Raw genomic sequence first — 20,092 nt, forward strand, 5'->3', positions numbered from 1 at the left:
AAGAAAAAAAAAATATGGAAGGACCACACCAAGCCCACCATAAAATTATATCAGGCATATAAGCAAAAGAAAAATGCTTATTATGAAAAAAAAAACTCTTTATTAGTCAACTGAAGCAGGAAACTAAAGCTCAATAATATTCCTTAACATATTAAGAGATTTATTAGTCAACTCTTTCACATCTCATTATTGTTTTTTAGTAATCCTTACTTTAGGAGATTTAATTAGTATTAACCTTTTTTTAGCCTACCTCTACTAGGTGTTTTTGTAATTTGAACTGGTTCATCATCCTCTTCATTATTAGAATCTTCCCTCTCACCAAATATGTTAGCTCATTTATAAGCTCATTTTAATTCTTTCGCAAAACAATCTTCCTTTGACCTCAAAGAATTAGAAACTTTCTCGGAACTATTATGAGGTCAACTTAATTGTTGTAAATCCTACTATGAGTATCATCCTCCAAAGAAAGTGTAAGAGCCAAAAAAGACTATGTTAACACACCATCTGAAGAAACATTTAGATTTTTAACAAGAGAATATTTATTCGCAACCAAAAATATTATAAAAGTCATATGAGTAGAAGATACTCACCCTTACATTTATTATACAATAAAAGACTTATATTTATCAAATTTATATCTAGAGAATCATAAAAAGGCACTAACCCTTTTATAATATGTAATCTTCAATCAAGGTTATAACCTAACCTTATAGTTTTGTTAGTTGGAAAAAAATGCTAGGATTTAATTTATCTTGATATAAATAGTTAAATAAGTTGAATCTTATCTCAATATTTAATATTAATATGCAAACAACCTTCTTCAACATCTTTATTTTAGAAAATCATTTATGTATACATTCTTTTACTCGTGAGTATAACTTACATTATTTCTTTTAGTGCAACTTTATCTTGTGGAGAATAATAAGTTATGGAAGATATTTCAAATTTATTCATCAGGGATGTTTAATTATCAATGTTTTTTAGAAGTAATCATAAGACGGAAACTTTATCTCAAATAACATCATACAATTTTCATTATTCACCTTAATGGTTTCACCAACCCTGAAAGTAATGGTCATAATACTTTAGTGGCTAATTGTATTGCAATTTAAAGACAAAGCAAGATATAACTTTTGATTCTTGACATTTTGTTTTCAAGTGACACAAATTCAAAACAATTCATTAACTTGAATTCATTTTGAATGTACAAATGATTCTTTGCATCGTAACAACTTGTTCACCGCAACAAGATAGGCCTCAACACTTGCAACAACAACATCCATTTCTGCTCCGGTTCCACTATATAAGAAATGTAAGAATTTATTACTATAAGCATAAGATTTTTAGAAGTAAGATACACTAAAGAAATAAACTTGTGCAATTAGCATACCTAAATGTTGGATAAGTAACATCTCTAGTGAAAGCATCAGTAGATGAATGATTATTCTCTCTACAAATTACAACACGTGCAGTGGCACTTATACCAATGCCTTTTGTCACTGAACTCAATGAATATTCCAAAACTTTTATAGCTTCCTACATAAAATAGATTAAATAGAGTAAGATGTGAAAAAAATAAAAGAATATAGAGTGAGTAAAGATTGATGTGTTGGAAGACTTGAAGACTTTTGATTTCTTTATGAGTTTTGATAGTGATTTTGATCTATGTATTTTTTTTCTTTTTTATAATATTATTTATGTGCTTTTGCACATCATAGCCTTGTATTTGTTTTAATTTTTATATTGTTATATCTTGACAACAACAACAAAAATACACTTATATTACAACTTAGAATAATAATATTTTAATTATATTTGTATTATTTTTCAATTTAAATTACAACTTAAAATAATAATATTTAATTATATTTATATTATTTTTTAATTTAAAATTCTAATGTATACCAATTTTAGCATTAAGTTCAAGAAAAGTAAGGATTTCAAATTATTGAGGTTATTTGAGAATGACAGAACATGATGCATTGATGATAGGAAAAACACCGTAGGATATTTTCTTAGTCTTGGATATTAAATTTTTTCATGGAGTTCAAAGAAATAAGAAACAATGCCTCAATCTACTATCGAAACAGAGTTTATTATTATAACTGCTCCTGTTAATCAAGCCTTGTGATCGAGTGATTTTAATCTTGAACATAATAAAGACACTAAAATCTTTGTTGACGATCAAACTACAATAATTATTTTTTATAATCCTATATTTTACAGAAAAACTAAACACTTCGATATCAATCTTTTTTTTTTTTTTCAGAGAAGTGCAAAGGATTGTATTGTAACTCTTATCTATCGCAAAACAAGAGAGCATATAACATATAAATTTATTACGTCCTGCCGGCAAACAAATTTGATATCTTGAGATTATTTGTAGTTCCTAAAATAAGGAAGAGTGTGTTAGTTGTTTACGACTATTGTTTTATTTTATTATTTATTTATGTTTTGAATAAGTAAAAGTTAGTTTACTATTAAGAATTAAGAAATCAGTTTTGAATTTAATCGTGACCTATGTTGTTGATGGTGAATTTATTATTTATATAATTTTTGAAATAAACAAAGACGGTGTATCTACTTTTGCAAAAAGTGTGATTTCCTTGTACTACCAAAAAGCATTTTTAGTATATATATTTAAAAAAATAAAAAAATAACTAAAATTTTGAAAATTTGGCATGTCGTTTGTCCTTTAAAGAGACAGATCCAACACGTTTTGCTTTGACGAGACAACCTATCTGTTTTGTTTTTACGAGTGAATGACGAAACATGCTAAAACAGATAAGGTTGGACGATTTTACCGTCTAGATAAAATAACATGTATAAGGCAAAACGTTTATATATGTTGCAAGATGTCTAATAATGAAGATAGTAGTGAAAAAGGTGGTAATAAATTTCAAACCTTCACAATGATGTTAATAGCCTTGTAAGTTGAATCCACAACTCCTGTACCAATTGAACAAGCCACGTGTGTAGTGCCATCAATATTAACAAGTTTTATTGTTGCTGTTGAAAGACCCAAAGTCCCACAAGTCACCTACAATTGTAAATATTATTTATTTTCAGGTTAATTAAGCCATCAAACATCTTTTCCAAATTAAACAAACACATTTATTTTTAAGTATACTTGTAAATCACCAAGTTTCCATATCGCTTCTGCATTGAAAACTTTATATGATACCAATGCTTTCAGGTCGATATCAGTTACAACCTATCAACATCAAAATGGAAATCAAAGAATAAGAATGTGCCACAAAAAAATCAGTTACAGTTAATGTAACTTAAATCTAATAAAAATAATTACTAGTGTGACTTATAAGATAATTATTATTATTGTAATACACGTTATGTTTCCATTCCTTGATAATCTTGTCCTAAGGTTGACAAGCTTTTAAGAACATAACTTTTCTTATAACAAAATATATAGTATAAAAGAAAATCGGATATAACTTTTTAACTAGTTATTAAGTTTTAATCTTAATCTTTCATACATGATTGTAACTTAAATTTATAGTTTTCATTTTATCGTTTAATATGCTTGCACACGCACACCACCCATATATATAGAGAAAAGAAAATCACTATATCTTAACCTTTTTCTTCTCGGCCATTGCTTTGAAGGGCAGAAACAAACTATCAACTTCTTCATCCTTAAGTTCATAACCCAGCTGAAACAATAAAGAATAATAATCTACGTAAATAAGGATAGCATTAAATATACTTTTAGCATTTATAGTGTGTTTCAATAAAATAATTGAAAACATTTTAAGGAAAGTTTTTATTAATTGATGTCCTTTGTAAAGCATAATTGAATTTTATTATTTTTGAAAAGAATATTTTGATTATAAAACCCGTCATTTTAATATAACATGTATAAACTTCACTTTCGTATAAAATTCTTTAGAAAAATAAAATAAATGGGTTGTTTTTGTCATACAATAACTATAATTTCTAAATAAGAAAAGGTCAAAATATTTTTTTTTTTCAAACATAGAATAGAATAAGACATTTTTTCCTAACATATATATATATATATATAGAGAGAGAGAGAGAGAATACACTAAGAAAGTATTGAGTTTCACGATGAAACCTATGTACTTTGAGTTCTAACCCACACAGGAAATACTTGAAAAAAATTATGGTTGAAAATATCATGACATAAGAAAAGGAAAAAAATACAAATACATATGGAATAAACAAAGAAAAGCATGCTATGAAAAACTTTATACAACCACCTATTTTTGGTGGAATTTTCATTTATCTTATTGAGGCAAAAAAGTTATATAATGAGATTAATATTAAAATGTAAATTACATGTGTGTAGAAACTAAACATGCTATTCTTTATCGTCCTAAAGTTTACATTCTTTCATAAAATTCACTATCAGAACACAAAAACAAAAATTGTATACCTCTTCTAGTCGCTTTCTCAAAGCTTGGCGTCCACTACACGACCAAATATAAAGAAAACAGAAATGGATAGAACACAAGTCAACAATGAACAGAAATGGATTGAATTCATGCTAATTAATAAAAGAAAAAAAAATATTTTACGAAAAGTTTTAACAAAATTTCCGTCAAAGAAAAATTTAATTTTAACTGCATTTATTATTTACAGAGTCCTACCTTATATTATTTTTTTACTTAACATGTTTACACTTATTATTGAATCAGATTCTTCTGCAAGTGGTTTTCAAAATGAGGAAGTTTTGAGAAGTTAATAATGTAGGAATTTTATTTTGTAATGTTTATGTATGTATGCACGTACATATGTATTTATTGTACTGGTGTGATAATATTTTCTGGTTACGGGTTTTTGCAATTATACATGCTATAACGTTGAAAAATATCTCATTTCACATCAATTGTAAATTTGTTTCTACATTATGAACAAATCATAGAAGTGTCTTTTTTTTCAATCTAAAATAATAATTGATTACACCAAAATTAAAACACAAACTTGTGAAAGAAAATAGTTTTTTCACTTCACCATATTTTAAATATCGAGAAAAAGACGTAAATTGCATACCTCAGCTTTCCCAACACAATACCAATTTCAGTCGTTATTTTATGCCCAATATCCTCAGGAGATAATATTTGATATGTACCTTTATGTTTTAGCATCCCATCCTGCAAGGTACAAATCAACAAATGAAAAAAATTGAATAAAATTAAAACTAGTTTCATGTAAATTGTGCAAGGGTTGTATAAATGAAATTGAAAAACTTTTAATCATATAATTAAACACAATTAACCTGATGAATGCCACTAGCATGGACAAATGCATTAACTCCAACAAGAGCCTTGTGAGGTTGTAAATGCATACCGGAGTATTCTTCAACCTATTCATATTAGTTATGAAAATTTGAAAAGAGCAAAGTGAAATAAAAAGAAATACAAAATATTGAGCAAGACTTTAAATATATAAATAAATAAAACCATTTTGCTTGTCTCCAATATGCTTCGTGTATTGATTCTTGTATACAGACCATTTAAGACATGATCTCCCTTGCATGCCAAGGCCATCACAACCTAATACATTCAAAAAATTAATAACGTAATTTTGTACAAGACTAAGGAAAAATTAATTATTAAATTTTTATTAAATATCAATTACTCCTATATATATATAACCATTATAAAAGTTGGAATTAACAAGTGTTCAATTTTAAAAATTAATTAAGTTTTAAGTATTTTATAAATTCATATATTTTTTAATTAAGTCTTTATTTACAAAAAAAAAAATTCTATTATATGTCTGAATTTATTCAAATAGTCTATTGTATGATTTTGGAAATAACTTAATGATCTTTACTTTTGTTGTTTCTGACTTACCCATTAATTCATTTGTTCTTTTCTTTTTAATATTTTTCAATTTGTCAAGCAACTCATTTATTTCCTATCCAAAAGTAAGTTGAACAACAAATTGGAAGAGATATAAGAGAATGAGAGAATTGATTAATGAGTGAGTCACATCATGTTGTTGACAAAATTACCAAATGTTAGAATAGTTGAATAAAATAAAATAAAAAACTTTTAGACACTACATAAAACAAAAAGATATCATAAAAACTCAATTTTAAGAATACATAAATATATAAATCACTCAAAATGTAATTAAGCCACTCAATGATACAGAATTAAAAGACAAATATTTATCAATATAATAATTATATATTGTAACGTAATAAATCCAATAATATCGACATACCTTTGTTTTCTATTAGTAGAACAAATTAATATATTATATTTGCTCATCATCTTCACTTGGACAACAAAAGAAATTACCTTTTTTTATATTATTTTATGTAAATCAACTTCTTTATATAAAAAATATTGTTCTTAAAAAATATATAAGTAATTCTCTTAATTCTCCGTGTAACATCCTTACTCTATTTAATCTTTAATTTTTAATTTTTATATATAATTTGAATTAAAAGCAGATTTTGTAATGAAATAATAAGTTTTTAATGGTATTAGGTTGGCATAACTATAACACCTGCTTTTATTAATTATAAGAGATTCATTTTTTTCTCAATATCTCATTTTGGTATTTTTCTGCACACGGTATATTTTTGAGATTGTTTTTATTGTTTTGAGATTGATAAGTTTACACGCATTCTGAGGTTCTTCTTTATTACATTATAGATTCTTAAAGAACTAAAGATACTTTTTATATATTTTATATCGTTTTTTCATCTCATTTATTTTTACTGGTATTATATGTGAGTTCTCATTCTTTTATTTATATATTAGATATTGCTTATAAAAAGAATATATCGTTTGCTTGTAAATTCAAATTGATCTTAAGCTCATAGTTTTATATTAAATGCTCTTTTTAATAAGGGATAAAAAAGAAATGCATTGACTGAAATGTTTTAGAGAAAAAAAAAACAACAAAAGAAAGGTGAAAATAAAGTAGTTTAGTTATCGGAAACAAAAATTTCAAAGATCCCTTCCCCAAAAATATTGAAAACACGCTCTTTTTTAGTTCTTATGTACTTGACCAAATTGAATCATACAAATTTGTGACTTTTATCTTTGGGTAACTTGCTTGTAGTGATTAACTGTTTTGAGTAGTCTTAACATAACTCTTATGATAATTCTAGCCATTTTTTAGCTTTTTTTTTTTTTTTGAAAAGTTATGAGAGTTTTGTGTTTTTTTTTTAACATTTATAGTAGAGTATTAGAGGTATCCTACTTTTTTTAAAAATATTTATATATAACAAACTCAAACTCTCAAACTATGGTTGTAGACAATTAAAATAAGTATTATATACCTTACCAGCCAACAATAAAGATAAAACAGAACATAAAAACATTAGAGTTTTTGTGTTGAAAGTGATTTCATCATTTAAAAAGATTGCGGATTGTTTTGATGATTTGCTTCTCTTTCAATTGAACATTTTCTTTCTTGATTTAGACTTTAGATAGGTAAGTTTATCAACTTTTTTAAGGTTTTTTTAATTAAAAAAGAAATAGTTAGTTTAACCTTTTTATAAAAAATTAGAATGAAAGCTTAAACACTAACAAAAACCAAAAAAATAACATTGTAAATAAATTGATAATAGGACAAATGGAGAGACAATAATAAATATAAGCATGAAATTTTAAGAAAAGAGTTCATTTGAAACCCTATTTGAAAGAAAGTAAGAAGCTATAAACTCTAAGAAGTAGTACCCAAAAATCTCTTCATTTGTGCAAAGAGATAACTATCATCAATTATATATGAGCCATATGTTATATTAGCCTATTTATCCTTTTCCAAATCCACTTACAAACTAATTAAAGATATTATTTGAAAAATTAAATATATTCAATGTCTTGAAAAAACAAAAAAAAAAAAGTATTTAACAGTAATTATTTTAATTAATAATTAAGAAAATGTATTGAGAAATAAAGCAACAGGAAAAATATTGAATTATTCATTTCTTTACATAATAAAATATCGACACTCACCTCTTCTAATGATGCATTGCCAGCCCTTTCACCAATTCCATTTACTGTTACTTCTAATTGTCTAGCACCTGCACGAGCACCCTGAAAATAGTTTTCAATATTTAAAAGTTGCAATTTCGTTTAATTGATTAAATAAACTTTACAAGTTTTTTTTTTTTAAATGTGAGTTTATTTATAAATTACTCGAAAGCTAAAAGGATAAAAAAATTAAAAATATGATGTAAATTTTTTATGAGTTCATTTCGACATTGATAAAAGAAATCATTTTTTGTTTTTCTCTTTCAAATTTTTTTCCTAAATATAAATTTTTTTTACATGGGTTTTATTTGCCCTCCATGTTTATATTTTGTTTAATAAGTTTTGGACAAATCTCAGTTTATATAGATATATTTCACTTTTAGTATAATAAAAAATTACAATTTTAGTACAAAAATATGTTAATTTTATTTCAATTTTATTAATAATTAAGTTAATTAAGCATTTGTTTGGTCTTTAATAGTTATTAGGCATATTTAATATATAATTAATTTAAAAAATAAATATTTCATATTAATATTAATTTTTTCTTTAATAAACACGTATAACAGTTATCAAGAGAACATACATTTCAATTACATTGATTATTAACGAAATTCAAACAAAAATTAACACAATCAAGAACAAAATTTTTGTATTAAGATTATATATTTTTTACATTAAAACTAAAATAGTTTTTGTGGTGAATTAACTATTTATCTATAAATTTTTAATATGCGAAAACATGATTGTGCAGGAATATTAAAAATTTTGTTAGAAAAGAATATATACCTCTATGGTGTTAGCAGTAGCAAGACCAAGATCATTATGACAGTGAGTGGAAATAATAACATTTGCGATTCCTGGTGTATTGGCTTTTATATCAGTTATCAGTTTTCCTAACTCGAATGGCATTAATATGCCTACAGTGTCAGCTATGTTCACAGTTGTTGCTCCAGCTTCAATCACTACTCCAAGAATTTCATATAGAAACTCTCTTTCAGATCTGTTCTCATACAAAAATAACACATTCATCAATGCAAAATACTTACAACAAAAGATCCTCTACATAATATAAGTTCCCATATTAGATTTAGAGGCTAAATTTTAAATTTTGTTCGATTTCAAATGATATGGGAACTTATATTATGTAGAACACTTGTATCCCCTACCTTCCAAAGTTGAACGGTAAACAAAATGGTGTTTGAAAATGCATGTAAATGATAATAGTTTAAATAATTTGAAATCATAGAAATAATATTATCTTTAGAGATGAAACGGTAGATGCTAAAAAAATATTTACAATGGTACAACTAAAAACATGGGGGTTGATAATTAACAAGTATTCAAAATTGTAATTTATATATTCAGATTGGTGTTTGAGCCCAATCACATACTTAAAATATTTATGAAAATAAATTGGTTTTAATCCTAAGAAATAAGAAATATAGGTATACATACAAAAGTTCAAAATAGTACACGATATAAGGAAAGGGAAGTAGGAAGATATATGGTTAGAGAAAGGACTAATAAGACAATTAGCTCAACAATGTTTAAGTGGTGGTAAGGTGAGGGTGATATCTTGTGATGGCGAAACAAATGCTTTGCAACACCTATATAGCTCATTAGAAGGTGTAAAATGTTTTGTGACATTGAAATTCTCTTTAATACAGTCATACATTAGGGTAGACAATAAGGGGTTGTTGCTATTTATTGGAATGAGGAGAGTTGGAGAGAGTAATTCTTTGTATTTTGCAGGAATGAAGCATGTAGAAGAGTGTTCTTTTTCTTTTTGCAGCGACTTAAACACCAAGGAATTACTGTTCTTCATGTTTGCATGGACTATGGGCAGCAAAACATTCATAATGGAATATATCAAACATACCAAATTGTTGTTCGGAATACACATGGGGATGAGATGAAGATGTGGCTGATATGTTTATTGCATTGGAGGAGTGTAGAGCAGTGTGAATGAGGGACTGTTGCAGCTAAACCAAGGAGCTGCTCGGAACGTCGGAGCCTTTAAAATTGGAATGTTGCTAATGGTCAAACAACCTTTTCATGAAGGTCCAATTGTTTACACTTTGATATTATATAGATATATAATTTTGACAGAGTTAGATAGTGATTGGCTATTGTCTTTTTTGTATTTTATAAACTGACGCTGCATAAAGGGTATAGGTATGAAGCAAAAGGATTGGACTTGTGCTGGTCACGCAGGAATATGCCATACGTATACTTAAGGAGGCATACATACCGCTTTTACTCTTTGTTGGTGAATCACAATGGTGGTTCATGTGGTTTTGATTTAGGTGGAATCTTTTGTTTTGGTGGAGATAGGATGCTTAAACTAGAAATGTGTATAACAATGCTTTTTGTATAAGGATTAGAGTACCCTTCAAATATTCTTTTTAATTAAGTTTATTCTTTGTCGATAAAAAAGAAACTCATATATAGTCTAAGAATTGATATCAATTTATTTAATAAAATGTCAATTTAGTTCATGAATAACATTTTTTTTTCTTTTTGTATATGAACTATGTAAAATGTCACAATTAAATCATAATATTAAGTTTCCACAAATTCAACTTGCTTGAGTCATAGGAGGAGCCTCCCATCACTAATTGGTGTCTTTATTATTTTTTTTATAGTGCATTCACCATATATAAGATGTTGAAAGGCATATCAACTGCAAGATAAAAAAAGTTAGTATTATTGTCCCTTAAGGTTAGTTTTTTTTTTTCAATTATAATTGTTTTCTTCTTTTTATAAATGGGCTCATATGAATGTGGATATATATGTTATGCCATAGATAACAACCATTGTTGATGTTGTTATTCAAAGAGGTTGAAATGAGGTAATGATCTACTTAATTTACGGTACAAAAGAATCTTTGTCCTTTTTCTGTACTAATTGAATTAATTCTATTTTGTCTAACATTTCGACAATTCCCAACCATTGTATTCGTTATGTAAGGAATATTTGTGCAAAATATCTTATAAATTTGTAGAACAATTTAGGCTAGATCACTACTAGAAATTTTCACATTACATGAGATTTTTCTTATAAATTTGTTAAAGAAATTTGCAAGAAAATACTTTTTTCTGTCATTTTTTCTAAGAATCTTAATTGATACGTAATTCCTTCGTGGGTAATTATTTCCTACAAAAATTATAAAATTTGTAAGTATTTCTTACAAAATTTGTTGCGAAAAGTATTTTATACAAAATATTTTGCAAAAAAATTGGTAGCAATTTTTGTAAATTCTTTTTCACAACAAAATTTGTAAATATTCCATACAAAATTTGTTTTAAAACAAAATTAGTATAAAATATGATTTTTTTTAGTAGTGGATAACTTGTAATTATCTTTTTCTATGTAAATACACATTCTTGATAATTTCAATATTTATTTTTTACTATTTTGGACATTTCTAAATGTCGGTGTGTTTCTAGATTTTTTTTTTTGCTTCTGTTTGTGTTCTTTCTATTCAAGTTTCTCAATTATGCGCAAAGAAACTAAAACCAAACAAAATATTAAAGAAAAAACTCATTAACTATGGTTAAGTGCAAAATTGTAGCCTATACATCATTGTAGGCTATGGTTTTTACATGAACCGTAACCAATAGTTATACGTAGGCTAGTGGTTTATTCAAAAGCAGTAGTCTATATAAGTTTAAGATTTTTGAATGATAATAGGCTATGATTACGTTCAAAAATTGTAGTCTATTAGTATTCCAACAAACTACGGATACACAAAATAACAATAGCCTATTTGAATGTTACATTATATTTGAAATTTTATAAATTGTGTGTTTGAGGAAACTATAGCCTACTTGAATATGAATAGGATATGGTTCTTTATATGAATTGTATTCTATGATGAATGATAGATTGCGATTGGAAATCGTAGTCTAAAATGCTTGTTAGACTATGACCTCATAGAATAACGTTTTTTAACTGTAGCCAAGACTTAAAATAATGTAGTGTAAGGACTTCACTGCACTATTGAGTACTTGAGCGATAAAGAAATCACATACTCTGTCTCTTATAAAGTTCTTATCTCTCAAGTGAGGTGAAAATCCTCAAGAAACCAAGTTTGTCTATTTAAAGGAGCAATGCTCAAATGGGATAAGTTTACTCTAACGTTAGAGTAAAATAGAAGTGAAACTTAAGATAATGAAAACATAAAACAGAAGTGAAAATTAAGAGATGAAAACCGATGGGAATTCTCAACTTCCTTACAAAATATAAAACTCTATGTTTTCTGTCACACAAAATACATTCATTTTTTTTTTTAAAAAAAACTTTATAACAACTTTTCTTTTCTGAAACCTAAAGAAATTATTACGAATGTTAAAGATTAAAAAGTTTACACCAAGAGTGAAAAAGATTAAAAAGTTACCTGGTAGCATCTTCAGCACCGAACTGAATATCATTGCAACCCAAACTCCGTGCAAAGGCGACCATATCCCTAGCTATCTGAATAACCTCCTTCTTACACTTTCGCAACTTGTGCTTAATGTGAATGTCACTGGTCGCAATGGAAGTACAAATGCGAGGCCTCTGCGCGTGTTTCACAGCCTCCCATGCAACGCCAATGTCTTCCCGAACGCACCTACATACCAATTTATCCAATTTGGCTTCTCGATCCAGTTTTTTTTCTCTTATCTTTTACTGTATCTCTATAATATATTAATTATTATTAATTTTTACATTTTAAAATATATTAAAAAAATATTTAAAGTATTAATATAATATATTTTTAATGTTCAACAGTAGAAAATCTGAACTCTAATTTAACACCATCTTTAAATTCCACGAAAAAGCATGTAAAAATAATTCACCTTAATTCATTAACATGTATAGGGTAGGAATAACGAAAACTTTGTTAAATAACGGATAGTAAATCAATATTCTCAATAAATAGCAAAGCAGAAGATAAAACTATCTAATAATATCTATTTGTTGATGAGACAGATACCAGTATTATGATATCCTGAATATTTAATAATTTTTTCTTTATTTAAACATATGAAGTTCATCTTATTTTTTAATTCATTTCTTTTTTTAAATTTATATTTTAACGCAACATATTTAAATTTTATTTTTAAGAAAAATAATTTTTATTTATATTAATATTCTTGTGTGTAAGCACTACTCAATTTATAAATAATAAAGATTTTTTTTAGACAGAACAAATAATAGATAAATGTTGCGCATGCCATCCCAACTCACTTTCATCCATAATAATAGGACAATGCTTCATACCAGCTTAATTTTGAGTTAACCCGATAAAATTAAACTACTTTTAATTATCTGAATTTTCTAATTATAGTTCTTATAAAAGTGTTAGTTGGATATTCTAAGTTGCATAGAAAAGAGTAAGATAAGTGTGTATATATAAGAAAGAAAAAAAACTCAGTTATTGTATGTAAGATCTTGATCTGAAAGTTGTCATGTTTTGATTTAATTTCTGATAGTGTTGTTTATAAAATATTGGGAGTTGCTTATATATGTAAGTTTATTCTGTGTAAAATTTACATTAAAATAATGTTTTTAACTTCGACCTTTTACGGACTTTAAAGTTAATTTGGTTCAATTGTCAAAGAAGTACATCAGTAAAATTACTTTTGGCTTTTGCTAATGTATGATTGATCAATCCACAATGAAAAAAAATATGAGAAGAATGGGACATTCAGTTCATACCACATTAGTTGTACCCGTGGTTTTATTTTTTCTAATATTTTCTTAGTGTCCTACAATTGTTTATGTGATCAAATATGACTAAATACTTTTGTTTATGATTTCATCAATAAAATATATATAATTATAAATTTATATTTCATTTTTTTTATTTTACTTTAATAATTTTTCTATCGTCAGTTTTCTTCATTTGTAATAAATAATAAATTACAAGGATGTTTTTCTATAAATTTTTATATTTATGGTAAATGCTTAGCTTTTATTTGAGAGAACGAATCTGGAATGACACGTAAATTTTTTATAATTTTCTTCTAAAGTATTTTGGTTTTGGATAAAAGTTTTTACATGGCATATTATTTATAACATTTATTCAAATAGTATTTTTCTTTTTCACAATCAGAATTTGCTGAAATTTTTATCAATGTAATATGATTTTAAATACAATTTATTAATTAAATAATAGTATTTATTGTTCATAATCAAAATTTGGTTGAAAAGTGAATTCTAACCTTTATTTTTATACATCATAAAAAAACAGTTAGATCAGAATTCGATGTTGGAGAATTAAATTTTAACTTACTTTTTCATTCTTTTAAGAAGTAAATATGAAGAATTTATTTTTTAAATTATTATATTTAATAAAATTTATGAAAACCTATTATATAATTAATATTTTTTTATTATTAATAAATTTATATATAATATTTCGAAATTCATAGTTAAATATAATTTTAATAGTGGTACCTGCAGAAGGCCGCAATGACGGGAACGTGTCCGTCGTGATCGACGGTGTTGCCGACCTCCTGAGCGATGATTTTGACGGCCATGAAGTCGTCCTGAGAGGCAGAGGGAAAGCCCGGCTGAATGACGTCGACGCCCAGTTGAGCCAGCTGCCGAGCGATGCGAAGCTTCTCCTGAGAGGTCATAGTGGCGCCGGGCGACTGCTCTCCGTCGCGGAGGGTGGTATCCAGGATGCGGACGTAGGAGGGGTTTGGAATGTGGTGGGGGAAGTACTGAGGGCGGCGGCGTGGAGTGGAGCTGTTGGTGGCCATTGATGCCAATTTGAAAGCTTTGCTTTTCAGCTCTTTTTTAGTGGGAAATGCTGTTTCTTATTATTACTCCCTGTTTTATGAGACCAGTTGCATGCACACAAACCTGGGATCATTTCTGATGTATTTTTTTTTAATTATATTTATCTTTTAAATATTATCATTCTACAATAAATAAATAAATAAAAAACCAAGCGTTTCAGTATGTCTTTTCTGCATCGTTCCGTGGCAAATACTATAATTACATATTTATGTATTAGTATGAGTCTCTCGTTTGCCTAGAGGGTTAATATTATGAATTAGGACTAAGCTGCAAGAAAGAAAAAAAAAATCAATTCTTCAAATTCAATTATTAGTTATTTAAATCTGTATTATTTTTAATATATTTTAATGAATTTATTGTAAAATTAAATTTATATCAAATTTAATTAGATTTGGATATAGACTAAATAAACTTTTAAATTTTGAATATCTAAAATTAAGAAGATTTTAAGTTAGTTTAAATTATGAAGTTTTAGGTGAGGTTAGGTTTGTTTTAGTTTTAGCATAAGTTGGGTTCAATTTATACAAGGCAAGGTCAAGTTGAATTGCACTCAAGTCATGCAAGGTTTAGTTAGACTTGTCTAACATAAGTCGAGTTAGGTTATATCAGAATCAAACTATATTATGTCAAATCAATTTAGGTTGGACCAAACCAAAAGGTTAAATCAGATTGAACTCAAGTCAATCTAGATAGATTAGTTAATATGCAAAAAAAGTAGGTTGGGTCAAAACCATGTCAAGTTGATTAGGTTGGGCCACATTGGATTAGACAAAAATTAAGTTAGACCCACATTAATCCAAACTTGGTTGACCCATATCAAGCTAAGTTAGGTTAACTCCATGTCAGACAAAGTTAACAAGGACTAAGTTCACGTAAATTGAGTCAAGTTGAATCAACTCAATGTCAGGTTGAATTATCTCGAGTCCAAATCAGATTGACTAAGTTTGAGTGCAAGTTAGGTTGAGTCATTATGAGACCAAGTCAAATTAAGTTGAACCATATCAACACAATCCATGTCAAGTCAAAATAGGTCAAATCCAAATTTAGTTGAGTTGAGCAAAGTCAAGATCAGATCGAGTCAACTATGTAGTTTCTTTATTATGAAATCTAGTTTCTTTATTTTCATCGGTGCAGTAAAAAGTTTTACTTGTAGTTATTTTGACTATTTGACTTTGGTCCTACACTCGAGACATATCAGGGTGACTCAAATGAAACCTTGTTGAAAAAAAAATCTACTTTAATATATTAGTTTTTAAAGAGTAAAATTTAGAAATTTAAAATTTGAAATTTTCATATTCATTTTTATTGTTTAAATAAAGAAAGACATTTATAAACTATTTTACTCTCAATTGTCAATTATTTAGGAATTTTGAATGTATTAGTTGGTGATTCAGACATATAGGAGTAAAAAGAAGACAAATAGAAAGTAAAATAGAACAAAATGATAAAAAAGATGGTGGGAAGAATATAAAAATACTAAGATTAAAAGAGGGTAGACATATAATTATATATTAAGTTTTCTAATATTAATTTTAAAAACTTCATGGTGATTGTCTTGTGTGAATCGCGACTATTTTGTTGAAAGGAAAAATAATAAGTTAAATTTTGTAGAAAGCAGGGGACACATTGTACGGTTTACGTTCCCACCCTTTTAGTTAGATGATGGGACATTAATGAAAAGGATAATGATAGTTCAACCCGACAATTCTTATCCCTTTTTAACTCGCCTAAGTGTCAGCTTAACGTGGCATTTTCATTTTAACATTTGAATAATTTTAAGTTGTATGATGTGGCCTGTGAAGTTGCGTGTTGGGGTGGAGAAAATGATGGGCACGTGTGCATGAGAAAAACAAAGAAGGCGAGCGAAGTGGTTCCACCACTCAAGTGGTTCACTTTAGATTTTGTTCTTATATAATGGGTTTTCGAAAGTGGTGGGGTTGCCCCAACGGAAGTAGTGGAGACATTATTTTTTCATACTCATGTTCACCTTTTCCGACCATTTGAGAGAAAAAAGGTTTCCTTTTAGAACCCCCAATGTTGGTTTTCATTGTTATGCCTCTGATGAAGGATTGACCACTCAAAGAACCATAGAGACTCCTCCAAGGAAAATTACTAGAAGCATGACTAAAGGGGAGGATCCTTCTTCTATGTCTCTTTCTTTATTTTTCATCTTAATGCCCCTCCTAGCCCTTCCTAACTTTTCTAAAACTTTTGAAATTGAATGTGATGCATTGTGGGTATTGGGGCTGTGCTCCTGCAAGAAGGGCACCCCATAGCCCATTTTAGCACTACAAGATATCTACTAATTACCGACGGACTAATACCGATAGATTAAAAACCGTCAATAAGTATAATTTACCGACGGATCTCAAGCAAGAAAAATATCGATGGATATTTTCGTCGGTAATAACACAAGAGACATTTGGCGACGAATTAATCTGTCGGTAATACCACAAGGGACATTTGGCGACAGATTTATCCGTCTGTAAGGTGGCCAAACAACTTCCCGTTCGGATCCGTTCTGACGTCGATAGAGAAGTAGGGTAAGGGGTTTTGATGTTCGAGTAATCATCCAACCTTTTAATTCATCCTTACCAATCATTTTTGTCTTGATAGTTGCTTTCACTTTTGTGGCAAAAGGAATTCAAATTGGGCTTCCACGTGAGTGGAGGGGTTTTTGCGAAGAAGGGGTTGCTGTGGAAGAAGGGTGTTATGTTTGGTGCTGCTCCGGCAGTTGAGGCGCTCCAGCTGTCGAGGCGCTCCGGCCGTCGAGGCGCTCCGGCCGTCGAGGCGCTCCGGCCGTCGAGGCGCTCCGGCTGTCGAGGCGCTCCGACTGTTGAGGTGCTCTGGCCGTGGGGCGAACGTACTGGCTTTGGTGCCGCTGGATTGTCGTGGAGGTAACACCCGTTTTCCTTTAATTTTTCTTCCTACTACAGTGCATCTAAATTGAATGTGATAAGACATGTTGCTGTTGTGATTTGAAGCTTAATTTTGTCCAGAGTATCATGCTTTGATTGTAGTATCATTAATATGTGATTGTGGTATGCATGCTGCTGCAAATTAAATTATGTTGCCATTTCCTATGTTTGTAATTGTGCATCTTTAAAGTATAGTGTTTGGAGAAAATTAACACATATTATTTGGTCGTTGTGTCAAGTCCAATAGATGGGGGCTAAATCCTAATTGTAGAATTGTGCAATATTTTATCCTTAAATTAGAATGCTAATTTCATAATACTGCTTGTGGAACGGTGGCAGCAACACCACTAATTGCTTAATTGGTGCAGTGTAAATTTTGTGGCAGCCTTTATCATCTTATTGTGGTAGAAAACAATTGTGGCCTTTTGAGTCTAGACTAGCTATGCATAAACTAAGTCACACAAGTTAGCCTTCACAAATGAATTTTTGTTTTCCATGTTATTCCTCACTTTGAACTTAGTTTTCATCATTCTTATACTAATTAGATTGTGTTTGCATCATTGGTTAACATTTCCTTTGCTAATTTGGTAGTCTTAGCTCATTTTGGCCAATTTCTAGTTCATTTTTTAGGTTTTAACTAGGCAAACTCGAATTGGCTTGTTAATTATGAGTTGTGATCTTTTCTCCACCTTTCTTTTTTTAATTAGAACTTGTCAAAGTAGTTTTATAAGTTATATGCACTAGTCTACTCAATTTCTAAATTTTCACAATTTTAACATAGTTTAGTGGTAATTTAGGTCTTAAAGGTTTATATTTTAACTTGTTGTTATTTTTAGTTGTGTGAGTTGTTTTGTAGTCATATTTTGGTATTACAAAAGTTGTGTGGATACTTATATTAAAGTTGCATAGGTTAGGTTAGTACATGCACATAGAAAAGACTTAATTTAGTAGACTAGTCTTGGTTTTAGGTAGTGATTTTGTGTAAATCTTTTAGGAGACAGTTTGTGAGTTAGGATTAAGTTTTCTTAAGTCATTTTAACCTTGTCTAGGTAGTTTCTATCCACTTCTACCTATGATTTGGCATAACCATAGTTTTTAGCCTAGTTTTAGTGTGTTTTTAGAGGTTTTAGGTAGTTAAAGTTTGAGTTTTAGGTAGGATTTCAGTTTTGAGTTATTTCTTAGGTTCCTTTTGTCATTTTAAGTTTGTTGAGTAGGTTCTTGGTGCTATTTTTACAAGTTTTTACAGATATCATATTAAAGCAAAAATGCAAAAAGTTAACTCACGATCAACTTAGCAACTTTTCACCCAATTTAATGCTTATTTTGGCCACTGTTTCACCTGGCTTTTCTGCCCTGGGTTCACTGTTTCTGCATCAAAGTAAGCAACAAAGTTAGTCACTCTAATTCAATGAGAAAAACATTAACTAAGTTGTGAGTGTAGACTACTTATGCATAAACTAAGTCACACAAGTTAGCCTCCACATATGAATTTTTGTTTTCCATGTTATTCCTCACTTGGATCTTAGTTTTCATCATTCTTATACTAATTAGATTGTGTTTGCATCATTGCTTAAAAATTCCTCTTCTAATTTGGTAGTCTTGGCTTATTTTGGAAAATTTCTAGTTTAGTTTTTGGGTTTTGACTAGGCAAAACCGAATTACCTTATTAATTTTAAGTTGTGATCTTTTGTCCATCTTTCTTTTGTTAATTAGAATACGTGTATTAAAGCACCCTAAACATTCTCCATCAGTTTGCACTTGCATTTAAGGTTAAAATAAAAAAGTCAAAGTTTAGTCATCGTTCTAAATGGCTTCTTGTTTTGCAGGTACATTGACTTTCTTTTTTTGTATTTCCTTCTTCTTTAACTCAACCTCAACCCTTCTCTGGTGTTTTTGGTATGTAGCTTTCATTGTAATTGGTCTTTTTTTGTTTGAATATATATGATTGAAGCATGATTATAGCAAATACCAATTTCTTTATATAAGTGCTACCTTGAAATCAAGTAAACTACCTTGAAATCAAATGCCTTCTACATGCATGGGCTTAAGTAGTAATAGGTTTATTACTTAAGTCCAATGTTTGATAATTGTCCTTTGTTACACTTATGTAGTGTAACATAACATTTTCCTCCTTTGATTTGTCCTAGGACATAGTCGAATTTTCCATCCAAATGCTTTATATAATTGGTACCTTAATCATGATTTGTACATGTAAATTGCTATTGGACTGAAATAATACTATAAAATTGGTGCAAAAATTGAAATCAAGTAAACTAGAGGTGTGCTAGAATGAAGAAATAATTCGTGCACCCTCTATATTTGCTTTCTACAGGTTTATTACTTAAGTCCCATGTTTGATAATTGTACTTTGTTGCACTAGCATAGTGTAACATAACATTT

General features: G+C 28.5%; 1 protein-coding gene across 1 annotated transcript; it reads right to left on the bottom strand.

Moving 5' to 3' along the window:
* Window positions 1-1,193: 1,193 nt before the first annotated feature.
* On the bottom strand, window positions 1,194-14,734 carry LOC114184477 (putative 2-isopropylmalate synthase). Its single transcript, XM_028071786.2, has 13 exons — window positions 14,427-14,734; window positions 12,382-12,594; window positions 8,769-8,982; window positions 7,962-8,042; window positions 5,442-5,534; window positions 5,258-5,344; window positions 5,032-5,132; window positions 4,415-4,448; window positions 3,597-3,671; window positions 3,131-3,214; window positions 2,906-3,040; window positions 1,391-1,536; window positions 1,194-1,299 (listed from the first exon to the last, which is right to left on the bottom strand). Exons 1-13 carry the CDS (start codon window positions 14,732-14,734, stop codon window positions 1,194-1,196), a joined length of 1,677 nt encoding a protein of 558 aa, XP_027927587.2.
* Window positions 14,735-20,092: the final 5,358 nt, after the last annotated feature.

Source organism: Vigna unguiculata, chromosome 5 (assembly GCF_037176805.1).
Source record: "Vigna unguiculata cultivar grain cowpea cultivar isolate G323 ecotype 2 chromosome 5, ASM3717680v1, whole genome shotgun sequence".
NCBI classification, from domain to species: Eukaryota; Viridiplantae; Streptophyta; class Magnoliopsida; order Fabales; family Fabaceae; genus Vigna; species Vigna unguiculata.

Coding starts and splice junctions, on each gene's coding strand:
- LOC114184477 (XM_028071786.2), bottom strand. CDS start 14,734: ATGGCCACCAACAGCTCCACTCCACGCCGCCGCCCTCAGTACTTCCCC. Junction 4,449..5,031: donor ATTGTGTTGGGAAAGCTGAG/GTATGCAATTTA, acceptor TTGGTCGTGTAG/TGGACGCCAAGCTTTGAGAA. Junction 3,041..3,130: donor GGAAACTTGGTGATTTACAA/GTATACTTAAAA, acceptor TTACAATTGTAG/GTGACTTGTGGGACTTTGGG.